Source organism: Molothrus ater, chromosome 26, assembly GCF_012460135.2.
Source record: "Molothrus ater isolate BHLD 08-10-18 breed brown headed cowbird chromosome 26, BPBGC_Mater_1.1, whole genome shotgun sequence".
NCBI classification, from domain to species: domain Eukaryota; kingdom Metazoa; phylum Chordata; class Aves; order Passeriformes; family Icteridae; genus Molothrus; species Molothrus ater.
The window spans coordinates 3,108,995-3,136,540 of NC_050503.2; the positions used below are offsets into that span (position 1 = coordinate 3,108,995).

The 27,546-nt window shown below is 52.2% G+C and overlaps 1 protein-coding gene across 2 annotated transcripts in view; it reads right to left on the reverse strand.

Annotated features, from left to right (window-relative positions):
• The window catches only part of CELF5 (CUGBP Elav-like family member 5), a 39,807-nt gene extending 12,295 nt beyond the window's left edge, over positions 1 to 27,512 (reverse strand). Inside the window, exons 1-5 of one of the 2 annotated variants that reach the window (XM_036399646.1) lie at positions 27,209 to 27,512; positions 20,858 to 20,940; positions 9,071 to 9,119; positions 1,140 to 1,268; positions 503 to 582 (exon numbers count right to left, since the gene is read on the reverse strand). In XM_036399646.1, the coding sequence (XP_036255539.1) occupies positions 503 to 582; positions 1,140 to 1,268; positions 9,071 to 9,119; positions 20,858 to 20,940; positions 27,209 to 27,497 (630 nt within the window). In that variant the 5' untranslated portion in view covers positions 27,498 to 27,512. Of the gene's footprint in view, positions 1 to 502; positions 583 to 1,139; positions 1,269 to 9,067; positions 9,120 to 20,857; positions 20,941 to 27,208 lie in introns of both variants that reach the window. The other variant, XM_036399645.1, reaches the window with a different exon arrangement.
• Between the last annotated feature and the right edge of the window lie 34 nt (positions 27,513 to 27,546).

Genomic DNA, 27,546 nt, shown 5'->3' on the forward strand with positions numbered 1-27,546 from the left:
TTGCCAGAGATGAGGCCACAGCTGCAGCTCCACTTGCACAGCTCCAGCCACACAACCCCACACAGGCAGAAAGGGTTCCCACCCACACCCAGCCCATCCCAGGGGTCTCCCCTACTGCATAAATCAGAGGAGCCCAGGAGTGCTCAGACACTGAAGCCCTGACCACCCATGTTGGCTGAACTGTCAGCTTTCACCCTGCTCAGTTTTGAACAAGCAGCTGTTTCCAAGACAAAACCATGGCCTGATTTTTGGCTCTCTTTTTACTCAGCTTTTACAGCTGTGAGTGCTGTCCCTCCCAGTCTGGAGGAACACAGGCACAAAGAGCAGCCCAAGGGACAGGATGGTCACTGAGTGGAGCACACACAAACCCACACAGCTCCCAGCCACACCAGACACTGCTGCTGAACCTGCTGTGGTTTTCTGGAGAGCGTGGGGAGGTCCCTGGAACAGGGAAATGGGACAAGGATTAGGAAGAGGGAAGGTCCCCTGGCCTTATACTCACGGGCATTGTCTGGCTGCCATGGAGGGCGTGGATTGCTGCCTGAGCCTCTGTGTGAGATGAGAACTTTACAAAAGCACAGCCTGGAAAGGGACAGAAAGAGCACAGGAGATTGCAGTGACAGGAGTGCTGTGAAAGTGCCATCACTCAAGAGACAGTGTCTGTATCTCAGGTAAGGCAAAGGAAAGCCACCCCAAGGAAGCAGGGAACAAAAAGGATGCCTCATCCCAAGTCCTCTAGCCTGGAAAAAAGAGGAAGGGTCTCAAATTATTACTTCAATGATATATTCTACAGATGATGACACCATCTCCACCCTTGCCCCTGATCACCTCTTCCCCAAATCCTCTGTGGACTGGGTACAAACACTGCAACCTGCAGCCCCAGCTGGACAGGACAGGCTCGTGAGTGACCCTGAGAGCTCAGCTACTCATCCTGCCCTGCCTCCCTCCTGCTCCCTCAGCCTCTGCCCACCCTCCCCAATCCCTCCTGGCAGCACAGGGATCCTGCCCTGCTCCCTATCCTGCCTGTTTTAGGGGTTCCCTAAACACAGGGAGGGGAATGAGTGTCCCAAGGGGAAGGTGAGGCTGGTGAGCACCACCCAGGGCAGGGACAGAGGGCAGGACACACAGAGGGTTCACACCTTTGCTGTTCCCATCGGGTCCACGGAGCACCGTGCATTCATCAATGACCCCGAACGGTTCAAAGAGCCGGAGCACGTCATCCTCAGACTGCTGCTTATTTAACATGCCCACAAAGAGCTTCCTGTCCCCTAGGGGCAAACACAGAAACATCAACCTGCTATGAGGCTTGCAGTCCAGAGCAGGAGGAGAGGAACACTTCTGCACAGAACAGCCTGCTGTTAAAAACATGCCTGCCATGGAAATGGGTTGCTGTTGGCTGAAATGCTTCCAGGGCTGAAAATGCAGGGCTTGCCCAAGCTTCTCACACCTTCAAGGGTTTGTGTGGCTTCCCCTGTCCTACCCTCCCCAATGGAAAACAAAGGATTAATAATTTCCTTTCATTCATTAGCCTTTTCCTTTGAATAATCCAAAAGAAATGATGGTAAGAAAATCTGTCTGGGCAATCCCATTTCTACTGATCAGCAGGTGAAGTCCAACAGGTGCCTTAGGTAACACAGCAGGGAGATGCATTCCAGGACCTTTGACTTCTGTTTCCTTTTCCTTCTCTCCAAGACCACCATTTCCTTAGCTGCCATGTAACCAAGCACCTCAATTTCCATCTGCCCTTCCCCACTCCAACCTAACCAGCTGTCTCCCAAGGCCTGGAATAAATTCTGGCATCCTGGGTTCCAACCTGCCTCACTGTGGGATCATCCAAATCCTACAGATCAGCTCCATGGTCCCTGCTCCCCTCTCTCCACTGTGCACCCATGTCACACTGGCAGGGAGCTGGCGGAGTGACCAAATCCAGGACGTTGAGCCCAGCCTCCTCCTGGGTTCCTCCTCAGAGAGAGGAGTGAGGATTGTGGTTTTGTTGGGATGGGTAAGTGTGGAGGCAAGGAAGGGGCAGAGTGCCTTCCCTCACTCCCTCCCCACCCCAGCACCCACAGGAGCCCATCCCATGCCTGCTGCTGCCCAGCCAAGCACAAACACAACCACAGCAGTGTTTGGGGCAGCATCCTCCCCAGCCTGATGTCAACAGCAGTAAAACAGCACAACACCAAAATCCCAGCCTCAGTTTTAGCCAGGAAAACAGAGCCAACCCTCCCCCAGTGGCCCAGATCCGGGTGGGGAGACAGGACCCACAGGAGGGGACGTGTCAGGAGGTGGCTCTGGAGCAGCAGTGCCAGAGGATTCCTTATTGTTAGCGACAGGATCAGAGGGGCTGGCTCCACACACAGCAATGCAATGTGACAGGGGCAATAGCAAGGGAGCTGCTCTCTGCCTCAGAGTGCACTGACCTGAAAAACAACAGGTCTTGGAGCTACAGCAGCACTGCAGCTCCAGGGCAGTGCTGGGGAGGGATGCCAGGCAAGGATGGCACGTGACACATGCACACAGCCCCTGTGTGACCCTGCTCACAGGGGTCCCAGGATGAGGGAAGAGATGAGGATCTCACTCCGTGGTTCAGAAGGCTTGGTTTATTATTTTATGATATATATTGTATTAAAACTATGCTAAAAGAATAGAAGAAAGGATTTCATCAGAAGGTTAGCTAAGAATAGAAAAAAAAAGAATGAATAACAAAGGTTTGTGGCTCTGACAGAGAGTCTGAGCCAGCTGGGCTGTGATTGGCCATTAATCAGAAACAATCACATGAGCCCAATCCCAGATGCACCTGTTGCATTCCACAGCAGCAGATAACCATTGGTTACATTTTGTTCCTGAGTCTCTCAGCTTCTCAGGAGGAAAACTCCTAAGGAAAGGCTTTTCCATAAAAGATGCCTGTGACACCCCTGCCCTGCTCCTCTTGGCTCAGGGGAGGGTCCCCACACCAGGTAAGCAAGGGAGGAACCTTCCCTGCTGCTCAGCCAGGTACAGACTCACTCAGCACACACAGGCAGGACCTACAGTGCCGTGGGTCCTTCACAGCACAGCAGGTGCACACAAGCAGCACTAAGGGACTCCCACAGCCCTGGAACAGATTTGTGCACCCCCAGCCCCTGGGAATGCCTTCCAGAATGGAATTCCTCAGTGAGCAGGAGGAATGTGCAGACAGCACAGGAGTCACCTCAGCCTGCCCCAGAGCCCCAGCACAGGCACAGCTCTGGTGTAGCCCCAGGCAGACATGTGCCATCAAGTGTTAGAAATGGCTCTCAACCCACTCCCAAGCAGATACTCCTGATTTATAGAACTAGAAGTAGCTGAAAGATATGGCTTTGCAGATTTTTTTAAAGGCCAGGTTTCCCAGTTTCCCCATTTTCATGAACCCCTGGGTAACTACACCCATGGGAATTTCATCCCCTTCTGTTTTCCTTGTGATTCTTTCTACATTCCTCCCTGCACCTGCATGGCACTGGCTGCCTTTGCAGACATTCTTTCAGCTGATTGAGTCCATTCAAATTGGTGATGCCCAATAATCCCCAGCCCAGGCACAGGAGTTGATAAAGCAGCTGCTGTTCAGCTGCCTTCTGAGCAGGGAGGCAGCACCTGCCCCACAAGGGCCAGCTCAGGAGGGCTGGTGGTCAAACCAACCAGAAAACAGCACACAGAGAAGGTGAAAAATCAGATTGGAACAGAGGGGGTGAACAAAAAAAAGGGACTGGGCAGGAAGAGATTGACTGGGCAGTGAAGAGGAGCACGGAAACTAAAGGAGCAGCAGCTCTGTAGGGTGACTGAGATCACCTGGTGCCAGATGTGAGCCCAGCCTGGCCATGGCAGGGACACTGGAGCTCTGGAAGGTTCCTCCTTGCTCTACCCTGAATCTCCATTGCAGCTACAGCCAGGCCTTCATTGATATGCTGCAGCCTTTGGGGGGCAAACATGGAGAGAGCTCCTTAAAAAATCATCAACACAGGGGAGAAATACATTGGGGAACACCTGCACCGACTTCAGGTGCTGTGCAATAATCCTCTGGTCTTGGAATTTGCAGGGAAATAACTGTGGGCCAAGATCTGACAGCCAGAACTGCACCTGATGGTTTTGCTTTTCTCTTCAGGGACCCCTGGCTGGCTGGGGCAGGGGGTGCTGAGATGTTTTATCCTACACCCCTTGCAATCAAATCAACATCAAATTACAAGTTACTCATTATTTTCTCCTTCAGAGCCCCCCTCAGGTTTCCTGGGTAATTCCTGTGGTTTCTTCCTCACACCATTTCTGTTGAAACAAAAGCATTTTTCTTTACCCTGCCCTGTGGGAAAAATCCACTGAAACAGTGACTGCCCCATCCCTGCAGCTTTACAGGTTCTTCTGCTGCCTGACAGGGCTCACTAACAGAACCTTTTGGAAGTTCTGCCTCCATGTGGGAATTTCAGCTTTCCTTTTTGGAATTTGGAAGGACAAAAAAAAAAAACCAAGAGCCAGTCTTCCTGGCAATGCACAGGTTAAAACTGTGACACCTTAGGGACTCAAGCTATAAATATAAATATACAAATAATATAAATACACACACCTATGGGTCTGGAAAATTTTCTGAATAAGAAGAGCAATAGTAAAGGGAATAGAATCACTGATAATATAAAATATTTTTCATAGTGAATATCCTGCTTCTGAAGATGACCTGAAGGAAAATGATCCAGGCTGTTCCCTTTGGATGCCTCTGCAGCAGCTGGGGACCTCTGCAAGGGCTTTTCTGCTGCTGACCCCTAATCCCTGCATCCTGGAGCCCAACCCATGATCAGGGATCCTCTGGATTCCTCAGCTTCCAAGCAGGGCTGTTCTCCCACAGCATCCAGGCTGACTCATCCCTCACAGCAGGGCTGGAATGCTGCAAACCTTCCACCTGAGCTGTGATCCTAAATCCCTTCCACCTGAGCTGTGATCCTAAATCCCTTCCACCTGAGCTGTGATCCTCAAACTCTTCCACCTATTCTGCCATCAAACCCTTCCACCTGAGCTGTGATCCTAAAACCACCCATCCTGAACCCTCTGGCACTCTCAGGGCTGTTCCCAAACCCTTTGGCACTCTCAGAGCCGATCCCAAACCCTCTGGGACTCTCAGGGACCCTCTGGCACTCTCAGGGCCAATCTCAAACCCTCTGGGACTCTCAGAGCTGATCTCAAACCCTCTGGCACTCTCAGGGCCGATCCCAAACCCTCTGGCACTCTCAGGGACCCTCTGGCACTCTCAGAGCTGATCTCAAACCCTCTGGCACTCTCAGGGCCAATCTCAAACCCTCTGGCACTGTCAGGGCCGATCCCAAACCCTCTGGCACTCTCAGGGACCCTCTGGCACTCTCAGGGCTGTTCCCAAACCCTCTGGCACTCTCAGGGCCGATCCCAAACCCTCTGGCACTGTCAGGGCCGATCCCAAACCCTCTGGCACTCTCAGTCATCACCTCCATGGTTCTCCAGCTCCCCACAGGGACTCCTGCAGCACTGGAAGCTCTCCTCTCCCCTCCTGCTGTTTTCCCCTTCACTTTCTCTACATCTCCTGCTTTTCACCCTCTGATTGGCGATTTCCCGAGCTGTCCAGCGAGCAGGGAAATGCGCTGTGAGCTCTGACTGTCGAGTTCCCATGGAAACGTGCTCAGGAGGGGCCAGCACAGAGCACGGAGCTGCTGATGGAGGTACCAGGGAGCAATCCAGGGGCTGAGGCTGGATTCTGCCACCAAGAGGGAGCACACGAGCGCTGGACACAAAGCCAGTGCATTCAGGTTACCTGGGCAGCAGCAGGATCAGAGAGAGAGGGAAGGCAGCTCCTGCTGTGGATGGGAGGCAGCAAATCTTGGAAGCTGACAATGCCTGGTCCAAAACCACAAGTCCCACTCTGAACTAATGCAGGAAACAACTTTTCCATGAAGGAAACAAATTTTCCATAGAATTCAGGTTACCTGGGCAGCAGCAGGATCAGGGAGAGAGGGAAGGCAGCTCCTGCTGTGGATGGGATGCAGAAATCTTGGAAGCAGAGAGAGTTTCCTTGTGCCTGGGCAGTGCTGGAGGCTTGGGGTGCCTTCATGCCCATCACTGCAGTGCTCCAGACAAGCACACAAACCCCTCTGCCCCTCTCCTGGCACTCCAGGCTCCCAGCAGAGAGCAGGAAAAGCTGGCCCAGCATCACAAGTCCCACTCTGAACTAATGCAGGAAACAATTTTTCTGTAGGGAATTTCTTCACTGAGCATCCAGATATTCCCACAGAGCCCCTGCAGGGCTGGGCCAAAACTGCCCCTTTGGTAGAAAAATGAGCATTTCTCAGACCTCAAGAGGTAAATTCTGGTGTTCCAACTTCATGTTCTTAATTCAGGGTGATTCACTTGAGAAATGTCAGTCCCTGGTGAGTACAAATGAGGTTCCCTTCAAGGGTAATGCAGAGCAGTGCCTCACTGAGGCATGCAGATACTCCTTGATAAATTCCTACTATTCCTTGATAAATTCCTACTATTCCTTGATAAATTCCTACTCCAGACACTTCTGCCCTGCCCCAAACCTTTCTTTCACCTCCTGCCAGTGTGGGGTTATTGTCACAGGGATATTGCTCTTCCCATATCTGCAAAGTTGTTCAGCCACTCCTCTGACAGGTGGAGCATGGGGACAGAAACATTTCAGGAGAGAAATCTGTCTCAGACAAACACAGGGTGCTGCTCCTGCCTCAGGAAAAAATCCAGTTTGCCATGGATCCTGTGGGAGCTGCAAGGAGCCTGCAGGGAGGTGCTCAGACCCCAGAGGTTTCTGTTCTTGTCCATGGGAAGCAGAGTTGATGCTCTGACATTTGCAACCGTTAGGGAATGTGGCACTTTTCATAAACTTCGAGATTTCAGAGTCCAGTGCCTTGGCCAAAAGCTTGTTCCTAAATCAGCACCCTGGGTTTTTAACCTGTTCCAGCTTGACTGGACAGAGGCATCAGAGATGTCACATCCCAACCCTTCATATCAGGTGGGTGTGTAGAGAAGAGCCCCCACCAGCAAAAGAGAGATGCAGAGATGGCCTCAGCCCTGATTAGACACCAGAGACTCCAGAGCTGCACTCACAGACACATAAACTTCTTTGGTTTTGATCAGGGTGGTAGGGGAAGGACTGAAGCCAATGGTTGAACCCAGAGGCAATGTGAGGTGTCAGTGAGAAGCCAGCCCTCCCCACATCACCCACTGCAGGTCTCTAAAGGATCTCTCATCCATTCTTAACATCATTTCCAACAGTGAGACTGAAACACCCTGAAGATTCTGGTCTCTTTTTATTGCCCACAGCACAGATAAGGACCTTAAATTCAACCCTAAACCAAGGGGCTGAAGTAAAATGCCCAGACTTCAGTAAAACTTAGGTGTACAAGTAAATAACCAAGAGTGACAGATTCTATCTGATTTAAACAGATTTTTTTTTTTAAGGGACTATCAGACAACCAGAAATACAAACATTCAGATAAAATATTATAAATATATCTCATGATCTTGACAGTGACAGTCACTACAAACTGTTTGGGAATGTGAAAAAAAAGCCTTCCAAATCTAAATGAAATGCTGTCCCACAGCACAAAGAGCAGCACACAAACCCTCCCCTGGCCCCTACAAAACTGCTCTCAGGGGCAGCATTAACAACACAGGGCATGGAATGGAGAGAAAAGGAGAAGAAACAGATCAGTAAAGCAAGGAAAAGAAGCAAAATGAGTTAATGGCTCTGGAAAGGGCTGAAGTTGCAAACCTTCTCCACCTGGAGGAGGCATTTGAGCTGCTGAGAGCTCCCCATTAAATTACCAGATTCTCTTGTTCCCAACCTTCCAGCTCTGAACTTCTCAGTAAATGCTGCTCTGCCCAAGCTGTCCCCTGCAGGCTGACAGCACCTCCATCTCAGGATCCTTTCCCTTCAGACATTATTTCCCCATCATGTGATCTTTTCTGCAACAGCATTTTGGCCTTGACAATGTGCTGGGGGCTGCTGCAGGACTGAGACAGCTCAGCAGTGATGGGGGAGGCAGTGGAGGGAGCTGCAGACAGGAGAATCAGCTGCAGACCAGTGAGCTGAACACATTAAAAAGCCAGTTCTGCTGCAGGGATGGATCTGCCTCTTATTGGGCTGAGCAGGTGTAGGAATGAAGGAATCTCTTCCCAAAGGCTGCAGGAGCCCCAGTGCCACACAGTAATGTCCTGGGGAAGACATTACCAGGCTGATGGCACCCTCAGATAGCTGGGAAAGTGCTGGGGAAGATGAAACAGGAAAGCCTTATAAATATGATTGTCTGGCAAAAGATTTTGAGAATATAGAAACTATAAGCGAGATTGAAATGAAAGTAAGCTTTGAGATCCCTCAGTTACTGAACAACTGGAAAACAATGGCATGGCCAGCTGAAGGTGATCCCCTTTTGATGGAACAACACCCTCTGCTTGCAGGCAGCTCCAAGGGTCAGAGCAGACCCTGCCAGCTTGGCAGAAGGGGCCCAAAGAGGAGTTTTTAGGGTTTAAAATGTAACACAGTATGGTAATGTAGTGATTCTTATAGGCTGTATGGAAATGCTATAGGATTTGTATCTTGTACTAGATTGGTTAGTGAGGATCAGAATATTCAACACAGAAGAAGATTTATTGTATTGGAACGGGAACCTCACTCTCTAACCCCTTTTGCTCTCTTACCTTTTTTACTCCCTTACTCTCTCACCCTCTCATCCTCTCTACCCCTCTCTTCTCTCAGTCCTGCTCCAGCTGTGTCTGGCAGCTCCCAGCAGGGCTCTGCACCCAGGCTCTTTGCAATGAACCCCAAGTTCCTGTCCTGGCTGCAGAGATCTCTCATCTCTGACCATCCCAGCCCCCGATGCTCCTACAGGAAAGAGTGGAGGGGGCAGTCACACCATCACCCTCAGGACCTGCTGTGTCCCTGCACTGCCCTCCTGCCCCCCAGCTCTCTGCCACACTCAGACCCCTCCTCACACAGAGCAAGGCAGAGTCAGGACCCTGTGCCTCATTTCCTGGTCCCCCTCACAAGCACAGGGCCACCAAAGGAGAAACAAGGAGAGATGACAACTACCTCCACGGCTCTCGCTGTCCGCAGGCTTCACCTGGATCGGGCGTGCCATCTGCAAGGGAACAGAAATGCAGAGGTTATTGCTTGGCCCAGTGCCCAGCACAGGCTGCTGAAGGCACTGGCAACAGGGCACAGGAAGGAGAGAGGCAGAAGGGAAATCAAGACATTGTGATGGCCAGCAGTACCCTTGAAGAAGGGAGCATTTTATTCCAAAAAGGAACCTGGCGCTTTTCCCCATTCAGCTCTCCTGGAAATGCCCACCATGCACAAAGCTCTGCCTCCTCAGCACTGAGAGGACTCTGAGGAAGCAGCTCAGCACCATGTGACTGGAGCCTGAGCAGTGGCCTGAGGTGAGACTGTGCCTGGAAGCTCTTCCTGTGTCTGCCCTGACTCAGTGCAGGCACGGCCACGTCACCCACCACGGACTGTCCTTGCAGCAGGGAGGAGACACTGCCTGTGAACGTGGCCAGGAGCAGCACAGCAGGCAGGGCTCTGCTGCTCTCCCCTTCCCCAGCCCTCACACAGACAGCTCTGTGCACCAGAGAAGCTCTTGAGAACGTGGCCAGGAGCAGCACAGCAGGCAGGGCTCTGCTGCTCTCCCCTTCCCCAGCCCTCACACAGACACCAGAGCAGCTCTTGAGAAGGGCAGTGCTGCTCTCCAACATCTCTCATCTCTGGCCCTCAGGGGAAATGCTCAGGTTGGAAGTGGCAAAACTCCTCTTGTTTGGGTGTGGAGAAGAGGTTTTTCCTTCTCTTGCAGCCATTAGTGTCATCAGCAATAATCCAAGCACAAACAAGGCTGAAGGGTAGCTTAGCTCACATGCTTTGGGGACTCTCCAGGTAAGACAGAAGAAGCTGCACTAAGGAGCACACAGCTTTAACTGTCTGCTTTGAAAAGCAGGGCAAAACTCATCTGCTGGCAGGGCTGTGTGTCCTGTGCTGCCCAGAGAGGCAGCTGACAAGCTGTAGCCTCCTTTCCCAGCTAGCAGGATCCAAGTGCACCAGAATATCCTCCAAGGAATGGTGCACAGGGCAGATTTCCACATTCACAGCACATCTCACTCCATGTCTCTCAGCATCACTCACAGAGGCTGACAGTGACCTGAATCAGTGACATTCATAATAAAAAACAATCAGAGTATTGCAGGCAAGGCCTGCACACGAGCTGCAGGTCCAGGCACAGTCTGCCCCCTCTTTTAGGAAACCCCTAAGGAGAAACAGCAACAAAACAGAAAATGAAATCAAGCCATAAAAGTCAACAACTGAGATGTGTTTAAAAGCCAGCATGAAATATGTGGAGGGCTGTCAGTCTCCAGAGTGGCCAGAAACCAGAGGCAGAGCTGGAGGAAACCTGTGAGGTGGCTCTGCAGTTCACAGGGCAGAGATGCCAACCAGGAGGTGACAGCTGGCATGGCATGGCATGGCACACAGCCTGGCAGCTGGGGGCTCCTGGCATGGCATGGACACAGCCTGGCAGCTGAGGGGCACATGGCATGGCATGGCATGGCACACAGCCTGGCAGCTGGGGGCTCCTGGCATGGCATGGCATGGACACAGCCTGGCAGCTGAGGGGCACATGGCATGGCATGGCATGGACACAGCCTGGCAGCTGGGGGCTCCTGGCATGGCATGGCATGGCATGGCATGGCATGGCATGGCACACAGCCTGGCAGCTGAGGGGCACATGGCATGGCATGGCATGGCATGGCACACAGCCTGGCAGCTGGGGGCTCCTGGCATGGCATGGCATGGCCACAGCCTGGCAGCTGAGGGGCTCCTGGCATGGCAGGGCATGGACACAGCCTGGCAGCTGAGGGGCTCCTGGCATGGCATGGCATGGCATGGCCACAGCCTGGCAGCTGGGGGCTCTGAAGCTGTTTTCCTCTGGCTGATGGAGCTCAGGCAGGAGGAGCAGAGGCTGGGAGCAGGCCCACACCATTCCTGCCCCAAGGATTGACCATGGAGCTGCTGAAAATGGCCCCAGGGATGGGCTGGCAGCTCCTCAGAGGAAGGCCAAGCTGCTGCCATGCTCCAGCTCGACAGACAACAGCCCCAAGAGCTGCTGAATCATTCAGGGAAGAGGGAGAGGCTGCAGGTCCTTTCCCCACTCTTGCTCAGCTGCAGGGATCTGCAGAGCTCCTCATGTCCTGCTGTTGCTGCCATGTGGCCCCAGCCCTTGCAGCACTGGAGCTCACCAGGAGCTGCTGAGGGCCCAGCACCCCTTGGCTGAGCCGAGTGGGATGCGGGGCAGGGATTCAGGAGTCTGAGGTCAGAGATTGTTGTTGCACAAAGCCTCCAATTTCCTTGCTGAGAGGCTGCTGTCAGTGCTCACGGTCCCTGGCACCCTGCCTGTGTGAGGCTGAGTGGGAGAGGGCAGGCAGCCCAGATGTGTGCTCAGAAGAGAGAGCTCCCTGCAGAGCCACGTCACATCCAGGACATGGATTCCCCCAGCACCAAGGAATAGTTTTGTTTCTACCCAGGATGCAAAACCAGGGCTAAACTAACTGAACTGATGGGGAGGGAGATGAGGCACAGACTCAGCTTCTGTGAGGAAGCCAAAGCCCCAAAGCCATGTGGGGGTAGGAGGGGCGGCAGGGATGCTGTGCAAATGCAGGGCACACACATCCAGCACCTCCCTCCAGGGATGCAGGGGCTGAGGGAAGGATGGGGGCAGGAGAGGGGGAGGTTAAGCACCTGAGGCCATCTCCCTGTCCCCTCCCCCAACAGGGCTGTCACTCCAGCTCCCAGCACCTAGGATAAAGGAGGTGTTGTCATGGAAACGGTTATTCACCACATGGAACCTGACATTTGCAGTTGCCATGGAAACCAGCTCTTGGGGGCATTCCCTCTGCTTTGCACAAAAGAGACATTTTGATATCATCTCTGGGGAAGGGGCCCCCTCTCCCCATCTGTCCATCCCTGTCCTTTGCCCCGTGCCAGGGACGTGACCCCAGGGGTGGTGACCCCACCAAACCTGAAATCCTGGGGCAGGGCATCCCTCAGGGCCACTGAGCTAGCGAGGTGATGTGCCCACGGCTGGGCCACAGCACAGTGCCCTGGCAGTGAGGTGGCAGTGCCAGCACAGCAATGGTGCAACCCCAGAGGCAGCTCCTGCCAGGGGCTACAAGAGGAGGCACAGCCAGCACCCCCAGCTGTGGCCACAGCTCCTCTCCTGCCCACCTGAAACTGCACCTGCCTTGGGCACACAAAGACTTTCCCCCTGCCCATATCAGATCAAGTCCTGCCCATTTCCAGAGGTTTTGCCAGCTCCAGGGACTTTGAGAGACACCCACCAAGCTGAGGTCAGGTCTCTGAGCTGGTCTTTATCTGCTCTGGAAGATTTGGGTAAAGAGAAGAAGAAAACAAGATACAAGAAATGTGTCCAGATGCTGAGGCTTGGAGAAGAGCAGCAGGATTGTGTGGCAGCTTCTTCCTGAAACAGGAGGTGTCCCAGCTGAGGCAGAGGGAGCCATGGCTCTCCTTGCACACAAGAGGCTTCCATGAAGAAGGACACCACCACTCTCATGTTGCCACCAAAGATGAACAAGTTATCAAAGGCCTCTCAAGCAGAGGGAGTCCACAGGAGCTTTAACTCAACCACCTTAAGGCCTTAAGAACTGTCCCTGGGAGATCCTAAATTCTGTTCACAGGTGTCAGACAAAGAGCTCTGTCCCCTACAGGACACACAGTAGGAATGGTCAAGTTTCACCTCTCCTATTTGAGGGAGAAAGAGAGGAACAGGGCAGCAAGGAGGACCCACTTCTGGAAGTACAAATTCTCCTGGCCTCCAGTCATCACCTGAGGCTGCACAGTAATCAGAGAGCACACCTGAATAAGAAAATTGTATTTGTATACACCCAGCTGGGCCCAGAATCCAGCAGTCAGGATGTGCCTGCCCTAAATTCCCAGAGTGGAAAGACATGGATGCCTTTTACCACACAGGAACACAGAGGTGAGCACATGTGTAGGATGGAGAATTCCAGCAAATGATTCATGAGCCTGCACCTGCCTCACAAGCTGAGCTTCATCTCCCCTGTTCGATTATTCAGCTGAGCATTATTAGTCTTCATTTCTTAAGAATATCACATGAACATTTGGCACATGCTGTCAGGACACCATGGGCCAAATGTCCCCTGTGCCATCCCTCACCCTCACACCTCAGGCTCCTCCTTACCCACTGCTGCTGACACTGAAAGGGCTGGCAGCTCCATGACCCACTGCACCCAGGAAATCCTCTGGAGCAGCAGTGGGCACCAGATGGGCAGCAAAGCTCCTGCTCCAGCTTTTCCCTCACATTTCCCTCCTGGCTGGATGCACAACACAGCTGTCCCTGCTCTCAGCTCTCACAGAGGTTTCTCTGCCTGCACCACTGCCCCTCTCAGGAGCCTGCAGCCTTTGCTGGCTTTCTGGAGGGGTTCCTGGTGGGAAGCAATGGGGCAGCCAGCCTCAGGAGTGTCCCACAGCATCCATGTCCTGTGCAGCCCTCTGAGAACTGTGAGGAGACACCCACAGGGAGGTCACTGCAGCCCAGAGACTTCCAGGGAAGGGGAAAGGCTAAGAGGCCTTGCTGGAAGTGTCTGGATTACACCCACCCCAAATGCCAGGACTGGGCAGCACAGAGAAGCAGGGAACCCCGCTCTGCCTGGGCTCCCCCTCTGCTTTTGAGGAGGTGCTCCCCACCTTTGCAGCACTCTAGAGAACAAGAATCTGGCATCAAACATCCTGGCACTCCTAAAGTCAGAGGAAGCTTTGCTCTTCGTTTCACCAAGGCCAAAATGCACCACTTTTCTCACCACACCCCAAATAAAGACTTGTGGAGGTGAACTGGCTCCCCATGTTCAATCAGTGCCCAGCATGAGATGTCAGTCAGCTCAGCAATCTGGTAGCCCTGCTCTTCAAGGAGAAGATTCCCAGATCCCCCTTTTCTCCAGCTTTCAAATTGCAAAAGCTGGATGGAAGGAAAAAGCCCCCTGAGACAGCAGGGCAAGCCTCTCTATTAATTACAAGTAAGTGATGTAAAATAGCCCCTTAGGTGCAATGCAGGGGAACTTCCCAGTGTTAAGAGGGTCAGAAGCAGAGTGCACAAAGCACACAATGCAGGCTGCCTCCTCTGGGATGGCAGCAACCAAAAGGCATCCAAGGCCACTGGCAGAATTAGGTCCTAGGCTCTCCACTCTACAAATTGTGGGCTTGTCCTCCTCTGGCCAGTTAAAAATGCCCTTTCTGAATGGTCATAATCACTTCTAACTGGGCAGAGCACATAAATCTAAATGCTAATTTGTTCATTTGGATTCTGTTTCTGATTGGGAATGCAAGCAGGGATGGATTTGTGCCAGTCTCAGTGCTCAAGTGTCCTGCTTGCACCTTCCCTCTGCCACCTCAGTGTGCCTTAGTCCTGTCCAGGAGAACCATCCTTCCTGAGAAAGAGGGGCTGTCTCATGCAGAAACATGAGCAACATTAGTACCAAGCTCTGGCACAGCTCTACAGGCTGCTTATGAATTCACCTCATTCAATCCTGCTATGGAGGAGACAAGGATAATTATGAGCAGTGTGTTCCAGGTGGAGGAATTGAGGCATGTGGTGATGAAGATCATGCAGAAAGTCTGTGGCAGAAGCAGGATGTGAATCCCAGAGTACAAACCACACAGCTTCTGCCTGCAAGGCTCAGCTACATCTTTATGCACAAGCAAGGAAGATTGCTGAAGGACTGATGAAACTGAAAACCCAAAAACTCCTCTAGAAAGTTCATCAAGACCACAAGAGATCCTTCTGGCCTCCAGAATGCCATGGGCCTGAGGACTCAGGCACAGCTGGGTGCTCAGACCCACAGTCCTGTGTCAGCTGCAGCATCTTGCTTCAGAGACTTGCCCAAGATTGCCACATTTGCCAAGGAATTGCCCCAAGGAATGCTTAGGGCTTAAGGCCTGCAAAAAGCAGCAGTAAGATGCTGTGAGATGGGTCACCAAATTGTGCAAGAAAGCTGCAGAGGGAAAAGCTGGGAGCCCACACTCAGCTGGCTTTGATCTCTCCACTGAAAGGACACCCAGCACCCTGAGCCTTCCCCTGTGCCCCCTGGTGCCCCACGGGTCCAGGGAGCACCTCCAGGGCCTTCTCTGTGCACAGGCTGCAGCCTGCAAGGACCCCAAAAAGCAGGGAAGGGAAGAGCCTGTGACAGCAGTGTCTGAGCTGATGGACACAGCAGCTCTGCAGAGGTTCACTGCTGCAGCCATGCCCTTCTGCTGCCCCATGGCAGGGTAATGCCAGTGGCCAGGAAAAGACATTTCTGGTGATGTAACAGAGGGGGGCAGGCACAGGGACCCTCTGCCTGCACACAGAGCGGCTGTGCCAGTTCCCTTGGCAACCACTAACACTGACAATCCCAGCAGAGCAAAACCTCCGTGGATACTGACACACCCACGGGAAAATCCACCCCAAACGGGCCCAAGCCCCAAATAAATCCCCTGAGCCTGCTCTGGGCTGATATGAGAGAAGCTGTTTCCCTTTAGGGGTGCTGGCAGTGAGAAAAGAGGCCCCAGGTGACTGCAGGATGCCCCTGGAGACAGGAAAATCCCATTTGGAGAAGGCCCTCAGTGATCTGGTGTAGTCAGCCCTGCTTTGAGTGGGCTTTGAGCACAGACCCCAGGGCTCTCTTGCACCATAAATTATCCTATGGTCCCACCTCCATCCATGTTCACAAACCCTCGTGTGCAGGCACACACCCCCAGTGACCCCATGGAGGGGGGAATGTGGAACCTCACCCAGGAGGGGGGTGCCTTTGCAAAGAGCAGGGTCTGTGTGGGCTGGTGTGCAGGTACAGCTGAGTTCACCAGCACAGCAAAGTGAGGCCACCAGGAAAGAGGCAAAAGTCAAAGCTTTGTGCTGCAAGGAGATGCCAGGGCCTGGCTGTGCCAAGGGCAGCAATTTCTCTGCAGAAAGGAAGAGTCCTCGTGCACAGGACGGAGCCTGCGTGTGTGTCCACTTGGGCAGCACGTGGGAATGGGTGCTGATCTTTAATTTCACTGTTCTGCCAATTGCACAGGGAACAGGAGGCAATGTCTGCCTTGGCAGCTTCATCTTCAGTGCAGGCCCTTCAGTGGGCTTTGCCTCACTGAGAGGTCTCAGCCCCTCACGTCAAACCCTCCACAGCACAAGTATTTTCAATTCCCTCTGCACTGAACAGGCACTTCTGCTGCTTCTTGCCCAGGGGCTGCTTTAGCCCAGCACCTTCATGTCCTGGTGCTGCCATTTCCATGAGACAGAAATACAGAGAGCGTGCCAAGGCTAACTGACAATGCTGCAAGGCTCTCAGCAATGGGACTGTCTATCAAACCTGCAGCATGCACATGGGAAAAACTCCTCCACCCTGCCCTGTTCAAGGGTTCAAGCTGCAAAGATTAATGAGCAGGGCCCAGCTTCAGACCTCAGCCAAACCCTCAACAGCACAAGTATTTTCAATTCCCTCTGCACTGAACAGGCACTTCTGCTGCTGCTTCTGGGCTGCTTTAGCCCAGCACCTTCATGTCCTGGTGCTGCCATTTCCATGGGACAGCCTTGCCATGCTCTCTGTGTGTCTAACTGACAATGCTGCAAGGCTCTCAGCAATGGGATTGTCTATCAAACCTGCAGCATGGACATGGGAAAAACTCCTCCACCCTGCCCTGTTCAAGGGTTCAAGCTGCAAAGATTAATGAGCAGGGCCCAGCTTCAAACCTCAGCCAAACATTTAGACCAGCTGAAACTTTCAGAAATCCTGGTCCAGGCTGATGCACAAATGAGAGGGGAGGGGAGAATGAGATGCTCTGCCCTCTCCACCAAAGTCCCTCCAGTGAGCTGTGCTCCCTCCTGCCACCATGGGCTGTGGATCCTGCCAGATGGCCCAGGTGAGCCCTTGCTCCTGGCAGCACAGGACACAGCCTGCCCACAGGGATGCCCTCTGCTCCAGCTCTGCTGGGTCTCTGCACGAGGCTGGTGCCCAACCACCTGAATTAGTGCTGCAGCATCTCAACCCCTGGTGCATTCCCAGAGTCTGTGTCTGCTCTCATGCTGCTGCTCTCTGTAATTTTCCATTCCTGTGTCCCTGCATCCATGAGTTCTCCCTATGATGTAGCCACATTTCAGTACCCTCATCACTGCTCTTAAACTGCCCATATTCCCAGCTTGGATCAATACCAATTTCTGCCACTTACTTGCCTACCTTTCAGCAGGCCTTTCTTTGTTCTGCATAGAAATAAAACTGTAACTGTACCTTGCCAAAAGAATTACTTTTTTAAACCTCCCCCCCTCCACTTCCTCCCTCTATTCTTCTTCCTCTTCTTCAGGAGCAATTTTATGTAATTTGCAACTGTCTGGCTGCAAATGAAAAGAGACATAAAGCGTTTCTGCGAAATATTGAAAAGCTGGATGCTTTTCCCTCAAATTTCACTTAGCAAGAGGCTTTAACTTGCTGTGTGATCACTGTGTGTCATTAATAACCTCTCCAAGTCCTTTCAGAACTCAGCAAAGTGAAGGCACAATCACGAATCAAAGGCATGGGTTATTGAGATATAATATCATTGCACTGAGGCAGGGAGGAGTGTGCCAGGGAGTGGGGAGAAGGTGAAACACTGCACTGCTGGGCTGGCTGGCAGCTGAACAGGGCACCAAATTTAGGAAACGGCCTTAAAGGCCTGATTTCAACAATTCAGCAGCTCTGAGGGCAGCACAGGTGTGTTAGATAATAGAATATGCAGCTGTACAGGTGAGGCTGGTTGAGTCACCATCAAATGTGGCACTTAAGGACATGGTTCAGTGCACTTGGCAGTGCTGGGTTAATGGTTGGATTCAATAGTCTCAGAGGTCCTTCCCAACTTGATGATTCTATGACAATCTTGTTACTTTACACCCTGAGCACACTGGTCCATATAAAAGAATGTAAAAGCCAAAATTCTGTCTACCTCAGACAAAGATGCTGAGCCTTACTGTTAAAAAATAAGCTTTTTAGAGTTTAAATTCCATTCAGTTACCATACATCCAACAGCACTCAATTCAGAGACAAAAGAGAATTCTGACCTCACATAAAGAGAACTTGCCCCAAATAATGCCACAGGAATAAATACAGACAACAGTGATTCCTATTGACTTGTGTGGAAAACCTAAAATATAAATATAACCAGAGATAAAAGCCTAGGTAAGCTACACTGCACTCACGGCCCTGCAGGTCATGGAGGGCCTCAGCAACACCTCTGTGGGCCCAGACCCACCCAGTGACAGCCTGGAGGAGAACCCAGAATCCTGCTCCAGAGGCCTGATCACAGCCTAAGACTGTCTCAGAAACCATATCAGAGCATTTCCATAACTCTCTCCTCACCAAATCCTCAATCAAGACCAAAAAAAAGTAATTTGTCTCTATTCAGGTTGATGAACTGTTGGGTTCAAGCACAGCTCTCTGCACTGAGGCCAACAAAGGGAGGTACTTTGGTTCTTGTGGCACCTGCAATTGCTTGGTGGTACAACAGCAAGTGTAGGATCAGCACAAGATCCTTCCCCTGCCAGCTTCATCCCTTGCTGTCTGTAAAGCTCCTGTCATGCACTCAGGTGACAGCTTGTGTCACCCTACACTTCACAACCCTTCAGCTTTCTTTATTCTCCTGCTATGTGCAATGCAGAGAAAGGATATGGCTAAAATGACAAGAAATCAGTTGGTTATCAGACCGTGGCCCACTGACTGAAATCTCAGTGGTGTGGTCACAACATTCTGTGCCCTTCCTGAACTCCTGGGGATGGGCTTTGCCCCAGAGATCACCAGAAGATGATCCAGGTGTGAATATACAGAGATGAAATTGTACATCCTTGTTCCTAAAACAGGGAAGAACTGCCTGGCTCTCCTGTCTGTGATTCATTTCCAAAGTGTTGCCCACAAGGACAGGTGATGCTACACAAACACCACCAGACCATGGCTGGAAGCCAGCTCAGCTCACCCAGCCCATGTCCATGCCAAGCAACCATCTCCACATGCCCAAAGAGAGAGAGAGAATTGTGCCTTCTTGGTCACTGAGGGACTGAACAAAAGAGAAACCAAATGTGATGAAGTGGTATATTGGCAGCCTGAAAATAGCTCCAAATGCAGCACAGCTCATCTTCATCCTAATCCTGAAACATAATTACACCACACTGCTCATTAACTGTCTCCAGACAAGTATGTTCAAAAGTGCTCACCTACCACAGATTTCTTACTGTTCCCAGGCAGTGTCTTACACCTCCCTTAACATAAAAAGCCTTTAGATCACCACATCATAGACAAATTGCTGCTTTAAACACTGCTCCATGCAGCTCTCTACAACCCCTGAGAGCACAGACAGCAGAGAACACAGTGAAACAAGCAACAAATCCCCCATGTAGAACTGTAGCAAAACTGAGATTGCCTTGAATCCACCAAGCCTCCCATGAATAATTTTTCAGAGACACATCTGACTTCCCCACTGCATTGACAGCACTGTATCATGACTCCTCTCAACTGCTCCTCCATCCTCTGACTTGTTCTTATAGACACTGTCAGCTCTGCCCTGCACCAACACACGGGGTTACACTGCTTTAGTTTAAAAATCCAACCATTTCCCACCACACAAAAATATCTCAGGCAGATTTGTGCTGGTTATTTGTACTCTTCCCCCTGGCTGGCCTGAGATAAGGACCTTGTTAAGTGATAATTGAGTCACATGCATTTTCCAGCACAGGCCCATGCCAAAAAAGCACAAGCAAACAAATACAGAAAAGGATGTGAGTGTGTGTGTGGAGGTCTTGAGGGCAGCTGGGAGAGGTGAGAGAAGCTCTTTGGACCTGTATGGGTTAAAGAAAAAATGTTATGGTTAAGAATTCCTAACCACCCTCCAGAGACCCCTGGTTTACATTAATTATTCTGTTGCCTTGAGCACTCAGGGCCTCCTGTGAGCTTCTATCTATAAGTACCCAACTCCTCCTCCTACTCACCTCCAAATGAATCCTTTCAATGTGCTTGATCAACCCCCTCAGTACAGCAAGGGAACTGCCCAGTCAAAGCTCTTAAATCACACCAAAATGGGAAGGGCAACAATCCAGAACTCCTTCCAGCTCTCCAGCAGGTCCCAGGGAGGCAGAGGACAGCCAGGCAAGGAGGGACTTGTTCCACAGTGCCCAGCCTCCCTCAAACCCCACTGAAGGATTGTAAAATCCCACTGAAGGATGTAAAATTTCAAAATTTCTGCTCCCAAGACCAGCTGTGAGTGAGCAAGACCCAGGAGCAGACCAGCAGTCCTTCTCTCACCTAAAAATAACTCATTTCTCTTCCAAACAATGGCATGTGGCAAGTGTGTATTTTATTTTTGAGAGGCTGATCCAATTCAGCCACTGCATCAGAGCTCCATCCAGGCACCCTGCAGGGCAATGGCAGATTAGAATTGGATGCACCAGGAGGTTCTGCACACCTGGAAAAAGGCTCTGCTATCTTATCTTGTGTGAGGTTTTCAGCAATGCCCACTGTGCACCTACACACTTCACCCCAAAGCCCACAGGGATAGAAAGCTGAAGGAGTCCTGTCACACCCCAGAGAGCAAAGAGCAGCACAGAAACAGGAAAAAAAGCAGAAAAGCAGCAGCTCTGAGGAGCAATGCTGTGCTTCCACTCCCATATCCCTGTTCCAAGTCCTGAAACAAACACCCTTCTCTTCCACAAGCAGGAAAATTGATCTAAGCCACATCTCACCCTCACTCCCTCCCCTGAAAATTCCCCATCATCCTGCCCACAGCATCAGCTCCAGACAATTCACTGGGACTTACCCCTGGCAAAGTCTTCTGTTCATGCAGGGCTGTCTGGGCTTTGATGGCAGAGTCTCTGGCACAGTATGTGAGGAATGCACAACCTGCAGCAGATACACAGAGTGTCAACTTAGACAGGCACTTGCAGATGAACATCAACACAAATGTTACATAATTTGGATGTGTCTAAAGCTCCAGGGGAAAAAAAAAGACAAAGAAACAATGTGAAAGGACTTGCAGGCCACATCTGAAGTCGATTAAGAGCTGGAAAAGGGTTCCAGTGAATAAAGGGGCTTGACACAGGTGTTGAACAAGGTGAGACACAATGGGGGAGCAAAAGGAAAGCTGATCCTGTCTGTGGCACAGACAGCCCCAAACACAAGGATCAGGAGAGAGGCAAGGACCAGCATGATTACTGATTAGAAGAAGAAAAGAAGCAAGGAAAGAAGAGAAGTATCTGGGATTTTAGGCTTACACAAAAGCTCCACGATCCAGATTCACAAATTAGGGAGCTATGGCAGGAGAGGCCTGGCCCTGTGTGATGCACACAAACACACACCAAAGCACCACAAGGGCAACACAGAGCCCAGCAGAGCATCCTGCATTCTGACAGGGCCAACCTGAGAAGGCAGATGAAAAGCACAGAGAAAAGGCCAGATCCTGACATTCTTAGTCAAGATATGACTCAACACCTCAGACGAATTCTGGAGCCAAGGGAGGAGGGGGAGGAGTTGTAGCCCCTCCAGGAAGAAGAGGGATCATCTTTGGGTGCTCTGATGCTAAGAATAAGCAAAGGGAAAATCTGGCTGGTTATCAAGAAGCATTTCCTAGCAGAAAGAGCTTTAGACTGTGGAATGATCTCCCCAGGGAAGTGCCTGGAGCTCTGTCACTTGAGTTGTTTCAGATGAGGGTAGGCAAAGCACTGGAGAATAGACTCAGAATGCATCTGACCCCCTCACTCATCCCCCTCCTATCCACAGTGGCATTTCACATCCCAAGCAAAGACAGGACGAGTCCCTCTGGCTTGCTGATGAGTATCCCTGTCCACACTGCTGTGCTGGGGCTGCACATGCATTGTTCTGGTCAGAGAAGACCATTTTTCTGCCTCCACATCCTTGTGCCTGGCTTGGGGTGCTCCAAAGCTGCTTCAGCTCTCCCTGAGCTGCACCCAAAGGTGGTGCAGGGACTGTCTGGGCCTCTCCCCTCCAGCCCAGTGGGACTCCAGGTACCCCTGAGGCCAGCTCCTCAGGACAATCCCAACCACAGCAACATCATTATCCTGCTCTCCCATCCCAGCTCCAAGAAGCTGCTGCAGGTAAGCACATCACACCTGTCCTCACACCTCTTTGCTAGGGGAAAAAACCTTCCATTAACAGCACACAAGCACTAGGTATCTCTGAGAGGTCATTAAAGCTCCTTATTGCCCAGATTTTGAATGCTGCACCAAATGTGGGACCAACAGGTAATTTAACAAATATAGTGAGGCCAGGAAGAATGCAGGTGATTCAGTGCTCCTGGCAAAGGCAGCTGGCTCTGCTGTGGTGGGGAAGCTCCCCTCAGCTTTCACACTTCCCATGGGCTGCTCTGACATCAAGCCCCAAAAGCAGCTCTATAACCAGAGAGACCAGATTCTATAACCTCTATAATCTATTTCTAACAGATCTGAAGGCCTGGTCACAAACACAGATACCCAACTCCACCTGCTGCTCCAGGCTGCTACTTTGCAAGTCATACAAGACTCAGAATTCTAAGATAATTTGGGCCAGGTTTAGCTCACGAAACTCCAAAGTCAGCACTTGGGAATAAGCAATTTATTCCACTAAAAGCTTCAATGCATTGGTACTATGCCCACGTGCAGTGAAGGCACTATTCTTGCCTCAGGAGCATCAGCCATCAACCTCAGAAAACCCAGGATAGGAGTGGAGTTATGTCCACGTGAAGCAGGCAAACCCCGTCCTTGAGTCCATTATTCCAGTGCTCAGCAATGGCAAAACTGAGGCAAAGCACCCTCAAAAACCCCAGTCCATGGGAGGACAAGCTGAAAATGAGACCTGGACAAAGACACAGCATTCAGTGGGGATAAAGGAGAGACATTCCCCACACAGGGAGGTACTGTTACCATGCCAGATCAGGGATTTGTCAAGGCCAGCAACACCTAGGCCCACCAGCACCAATGAAAAAGTGCCAGGAATCCCCTCCTTAGAGCCCTCTGGTCCTCCTCTCCCCTAGGGCAAAGGCAGAAACATTGCTCATCTTTTAGCAGCTCAGTACCAAGAGGCAGCAGCTTCCAGAGACAGAAACTGTGGAGCCTGAAGATGCCTCACTCCAACCCAAATGCAATCCCCACTGCTGCTCTGCTTTCCAAGGGTGTGGGCATTTGCTCAGCAGGAGCCACTTGTGCTCCTGCTCCTCACTCAAGCATGGAGCAGCACTCAGGCAGCCTCTAATGTCCTGCCTGGACTGGGGCTGCAGGTACAGGACAGCCTGGTCCACTGCTCTTCTCTAAGCTTTGAGGACATTCCTCTCATTCTTACTCCCCCAACTGCAGCAACCTGGGAAGCTGAACTGGCTCTGGAAAGGAGGGAGCTAAAGATGTTGGAAAATATGATTGCTGCCTTCCACAGCCAGGTGTTTTGGAGGTAGAGCAGTCAATTGCATTCTCTTTGCAAAGCCCTGGTCAGAAATATAGGAAAAGGTTCGGCAGAAACACTGTGCTCTAATTGCGTAAATAAATATTTGGGGAAAATAAACTTCCTTCCTGAAGAGCCATTATCTCTTGCACACTAACTGTGCAGCTACTCTGGGATGCTGGGACAGGATTCTGCTCACCCTGTCCTTCATGGGTTCTTTGAGCTCCTACAACTTTGAGTTTGACAGAGCCACCCAAGGATCTGAAGAGATGTGCAGAGGTGCAGAGGGGCCTGTCACTCTCACTGGGCTTTCTCACTTCCACATTTCCTGCTTTAGTTAACAGCAAGCTCAGACAGACAGGCTCAGGCCCCTTTGGGCACTTCTCACACCACGTCAGCTGAGACACAGGACGTGGTGTTAGAAAGTGCTCAGGGTGTTCAGAAGTGTCAGCCTGGAAGGTCTCAGGCAGCCAGGCAGTGCAAGGAGCCATTCCCAGCACGGGGATGCAGGACAGCACCCAGAGCACTGTCTGCAAAGCCACCACCATTCTGCCAAAGATCCCTCAATGCCCCACCAGCACTGGTGGTACCACCCTCCTTCCATGGGCTCCAAGAGGGTTTCCAGCTCCCTGAAGGCAGAACCCAGCCTAGTTTCACTTGAAAGAGACTGCATAAAAAATAATATATATATTCAGTGCCTGATCCTCCCTACAAACTACACATTGGCTCTGGAATTTACAGTCCCTTCAGATCCTAAATATTACTCCACACATCAGCAGTCTAAAGCCTTGAGCAAGAAAAGGCTGCTGGTTTGCAGGAGGGAGGGATCTCTAGATTCTGCTTAGCATCAGAAATCACATTAAATACTTCAGCAGGGGAAGCGTGGAGTCAGTGGGGAGCTAATCTACAAGCCTGCAGAAGCTGAGTCAAAACTGGGCTGCCAGGGAGGCAAGTTGGGCTGAGGGTGGTGTTGTATCCTTGCCCTCTGGAAAAGCCACCTGCTCCTGCCCCTGAACATTCCCCTGCAATTCATTTTGGCACCTCACACTCCTCAATGGCTCCACTTTCCCTACCATGAGCACTCCTAGGAAACCCTTCCAGTTGACACTTGTGAAGGAAGTGCCTTCAGCCTAATCCTGGAACACAAGGCCAAAAATTTCCACTTGATTCTGCCCACTCAGCCTCCCCTGACCCATTCCAAAAGCCTGTTCAAACACCTCCCCGCTCTTCCCATGAAAATATTAGCTTTGAGACAAACACTGCCATTAACATGCAAATGTATCTGTGATTAACATAAATAGAAAAACTGCCTGATGACTAATATTAGGCTGTAACAGTATCAGCTACCAGTAGCCAGGTTGCTGAGACATGACTAGTCAGGTACCAACAAAACCATTTCATAGCAGAGGTCACATTTCTAAATCTCTAAGATTCTCCTCTGCCTCCACTGAATTCATCCATTCTAAGCACCCATAGAGGACCAGCTCTTGGACACTGCAGCCCAGCTCACACCCTCCAGCCCCTGGCAGGCCTTTTCCAGCCTTCCTTCCTCCCTGGAGGCAGAGGTGGCTGCTCAGCTCCATGGCAAGCTGCAAGGGAATACAAGAGGACACGCTGGGCTCCACCAGCAGTGCTGGCTTCTCACACAACTGCTTCCTCCCCTTTGGGGAGAGAAAGGGAAAAAAGCAGATGGAAGCTGCATGTGAGCTGTCAATTGGATCTCACTGCAGATCAGGAACGTGGGGAGAGAAAACTGAGTCTGCTGTTAGAACTGCCCCAGAAAGGTGGCTTCTGTCGAGTGCAGGGACGAGCCTGCAGCCAAAGTGTCCCCTGTCTGGGGGCTGTGACAGTGCTCCAGGCCACTGCAGCTCCTGGGTCAGGCCTGGCACCTTCCAGGCCTGCAGATGCCAGCAGCAGCTCCTCACCAGGATGGCCTTCCTGCATGGAGCACAGGCACTGCAGCCAAAGCTGGTAAATGAGAGTGAGCAGGCACCAGGGTGGGCTGGATTGTGGATTCATTCCCTCCTGCACGATAAACCCCCACACACTTCCTTGTCAAGGGATGACTTCTCTGGAGAGGCTGTTCCAAAACAGGCTGAGGATCTACATGCAAACTCATGCCACCAGGAAAGGAATCCCAGCCTCTCACTCCGTACAAAACAGGACAGGGAGGGGCACAGGGAACTGAAGAGGTGTGGAAATAACCCCGAAACAACCACCAGAGAACCTCACATCTCAACAGCCTCTTCTGGACAGAACCCCTGACCAACAACACCCACATCCACTCAAAAAACAAAAATGTTAGAACCAAAAGGATGTATTTATTTTGCTGCAGAAATCCTGCTTTTAACTGCAAGTTAATATCACACACATCTGGCTAATACCACTGCTGCCCCCTCTAATTTCCATACCTAAGCAGATCCCTAGAATTTGTCTCCTGCTTGGAAGCTGACCTCAGACCACACAGTCTATATTTAAGATGTCAATTGGAATGAAATGTGCAATTGTCTCTTGCCTTGGGCCCATTCTCCTCCTTGCTGGGTTTGAAACCTTGCAACTCACCATCCCCTGGCAGCAGGTTTGGATGCAGTTCCTTGCACACAGAGACACACAAGCACATGGCATCCTCGTTTTTCACTCACAACCAGACACACTTCTTCAGCTAAATTCATGCCAGCCCAGCCCCCACGGGCTTCAATGAAAAAGTGCTTTCCTTTTGTGCTGGAGAGTTAGATTTGGCCTTTTGTTTGAAAATACACTTGTTTTTTTTCTTGTCCTCTTCCCTCTCTGTTCAGTCTAGAACGGTTCACGTTGCCAAGGCAGGATTTTTTCCTACCCTTCCTCCTAAATCCGAGGCATCACGACTGAGGGTTGCACACTCCCTCCAGCATGCACCAACACATGGCCCCATCACAGATCATTTTAGGGCACAGCAGCCCATGCTGAGCACCGACAGCTTTCAGGGCACTCACCGTCGGCTCCCTGCAGGTTGTTCTACCTGCGCCAGGGAGCGATGCTGCCATCACCCCCTGGGATCCTACAGCAAACAACTCCGTGAGTTCCTTTCCTGGCTGGAGCCGTGCTGGTCACAAGATCCCAAACACCTGCTGGGGTGGGGTAGAGCCGCTCCACCGAAGGGAGCCGGCACGCCGAACGCGACACCTCTTCAGTATAAAAACACAACAATAAGCGAGGCTAAAGGAGCCTCCTCAAACTTTTCAGCGCCCATTCAAGGTCCCCCTTCAGCGAAGGAAGACCCCTCATCTCCCCGTGTGCCATCACCAAGGCCCCTCACCTACCCCAAACGCCACTGACAGCGGCACGTTCGCGGCCAATATTCTTTGTTGCACGGATTTTAGAACCGCAGCGCCGAAGCCCTGCCCGGGCTCGGTGTGAGCCCCCCTCGGGGACGGCCCAGCGAGGGTCCCGCTGCGGCCCCCGCGCTCCGCGGCAGCCTCGGCCCGGCCCGCGCTGCCCATCGCCGCCTTTGTCACCGCACCCCACGCGGGGCCACAGGCCCGGGGCTGCCGGAGGGGCGCGGGCCGCGGCCGAGGGGCTCCGCCGCGGGGATGGGGACCCCGCCCGTGGGCGCTGGGGATGCGGACGCGTTCCCGGGTGGCGGATCGGAGCCGCCAGCACTCCTGAGGGACGCGGGGCTGTGGGAGAACAGCACAGCGCGGTGGGTCACGCGTGGAGCGACCCGGGGCCCGCCGCCCCTTTGTGCGCGCCGCGCCGCGCTCACCCTTGTGCATGCCGGTGTAGCGGTCCTTGAGCACGGTGAGCTCGTAGATCTTGCCGAACTGCTCGAAGAGCGGCTTGAGGTCCTTCTCCTCCAGGTTGCGCGGGATCTGCCCCACGAAGAGCTTGATGGCATCCAGGTCCTTCATGCTGTCGGGCTGCGCCGGGGGCTCCGCGCCGCCGCTGCTGCTCATGGGGGAGGCTCGGCGCGGCGGCGGCGGCGGGGGCGGCTGCGGCGCTGGCGGGAGCGGCGGCGGCTGCCTCCTCGCCTCGCCCTCGGTGAGTCTGGCCATGCCCCGCGCCCGGCGCGGCTGCGGGCGGGCGGGCGGGCGGGCGGGCGGG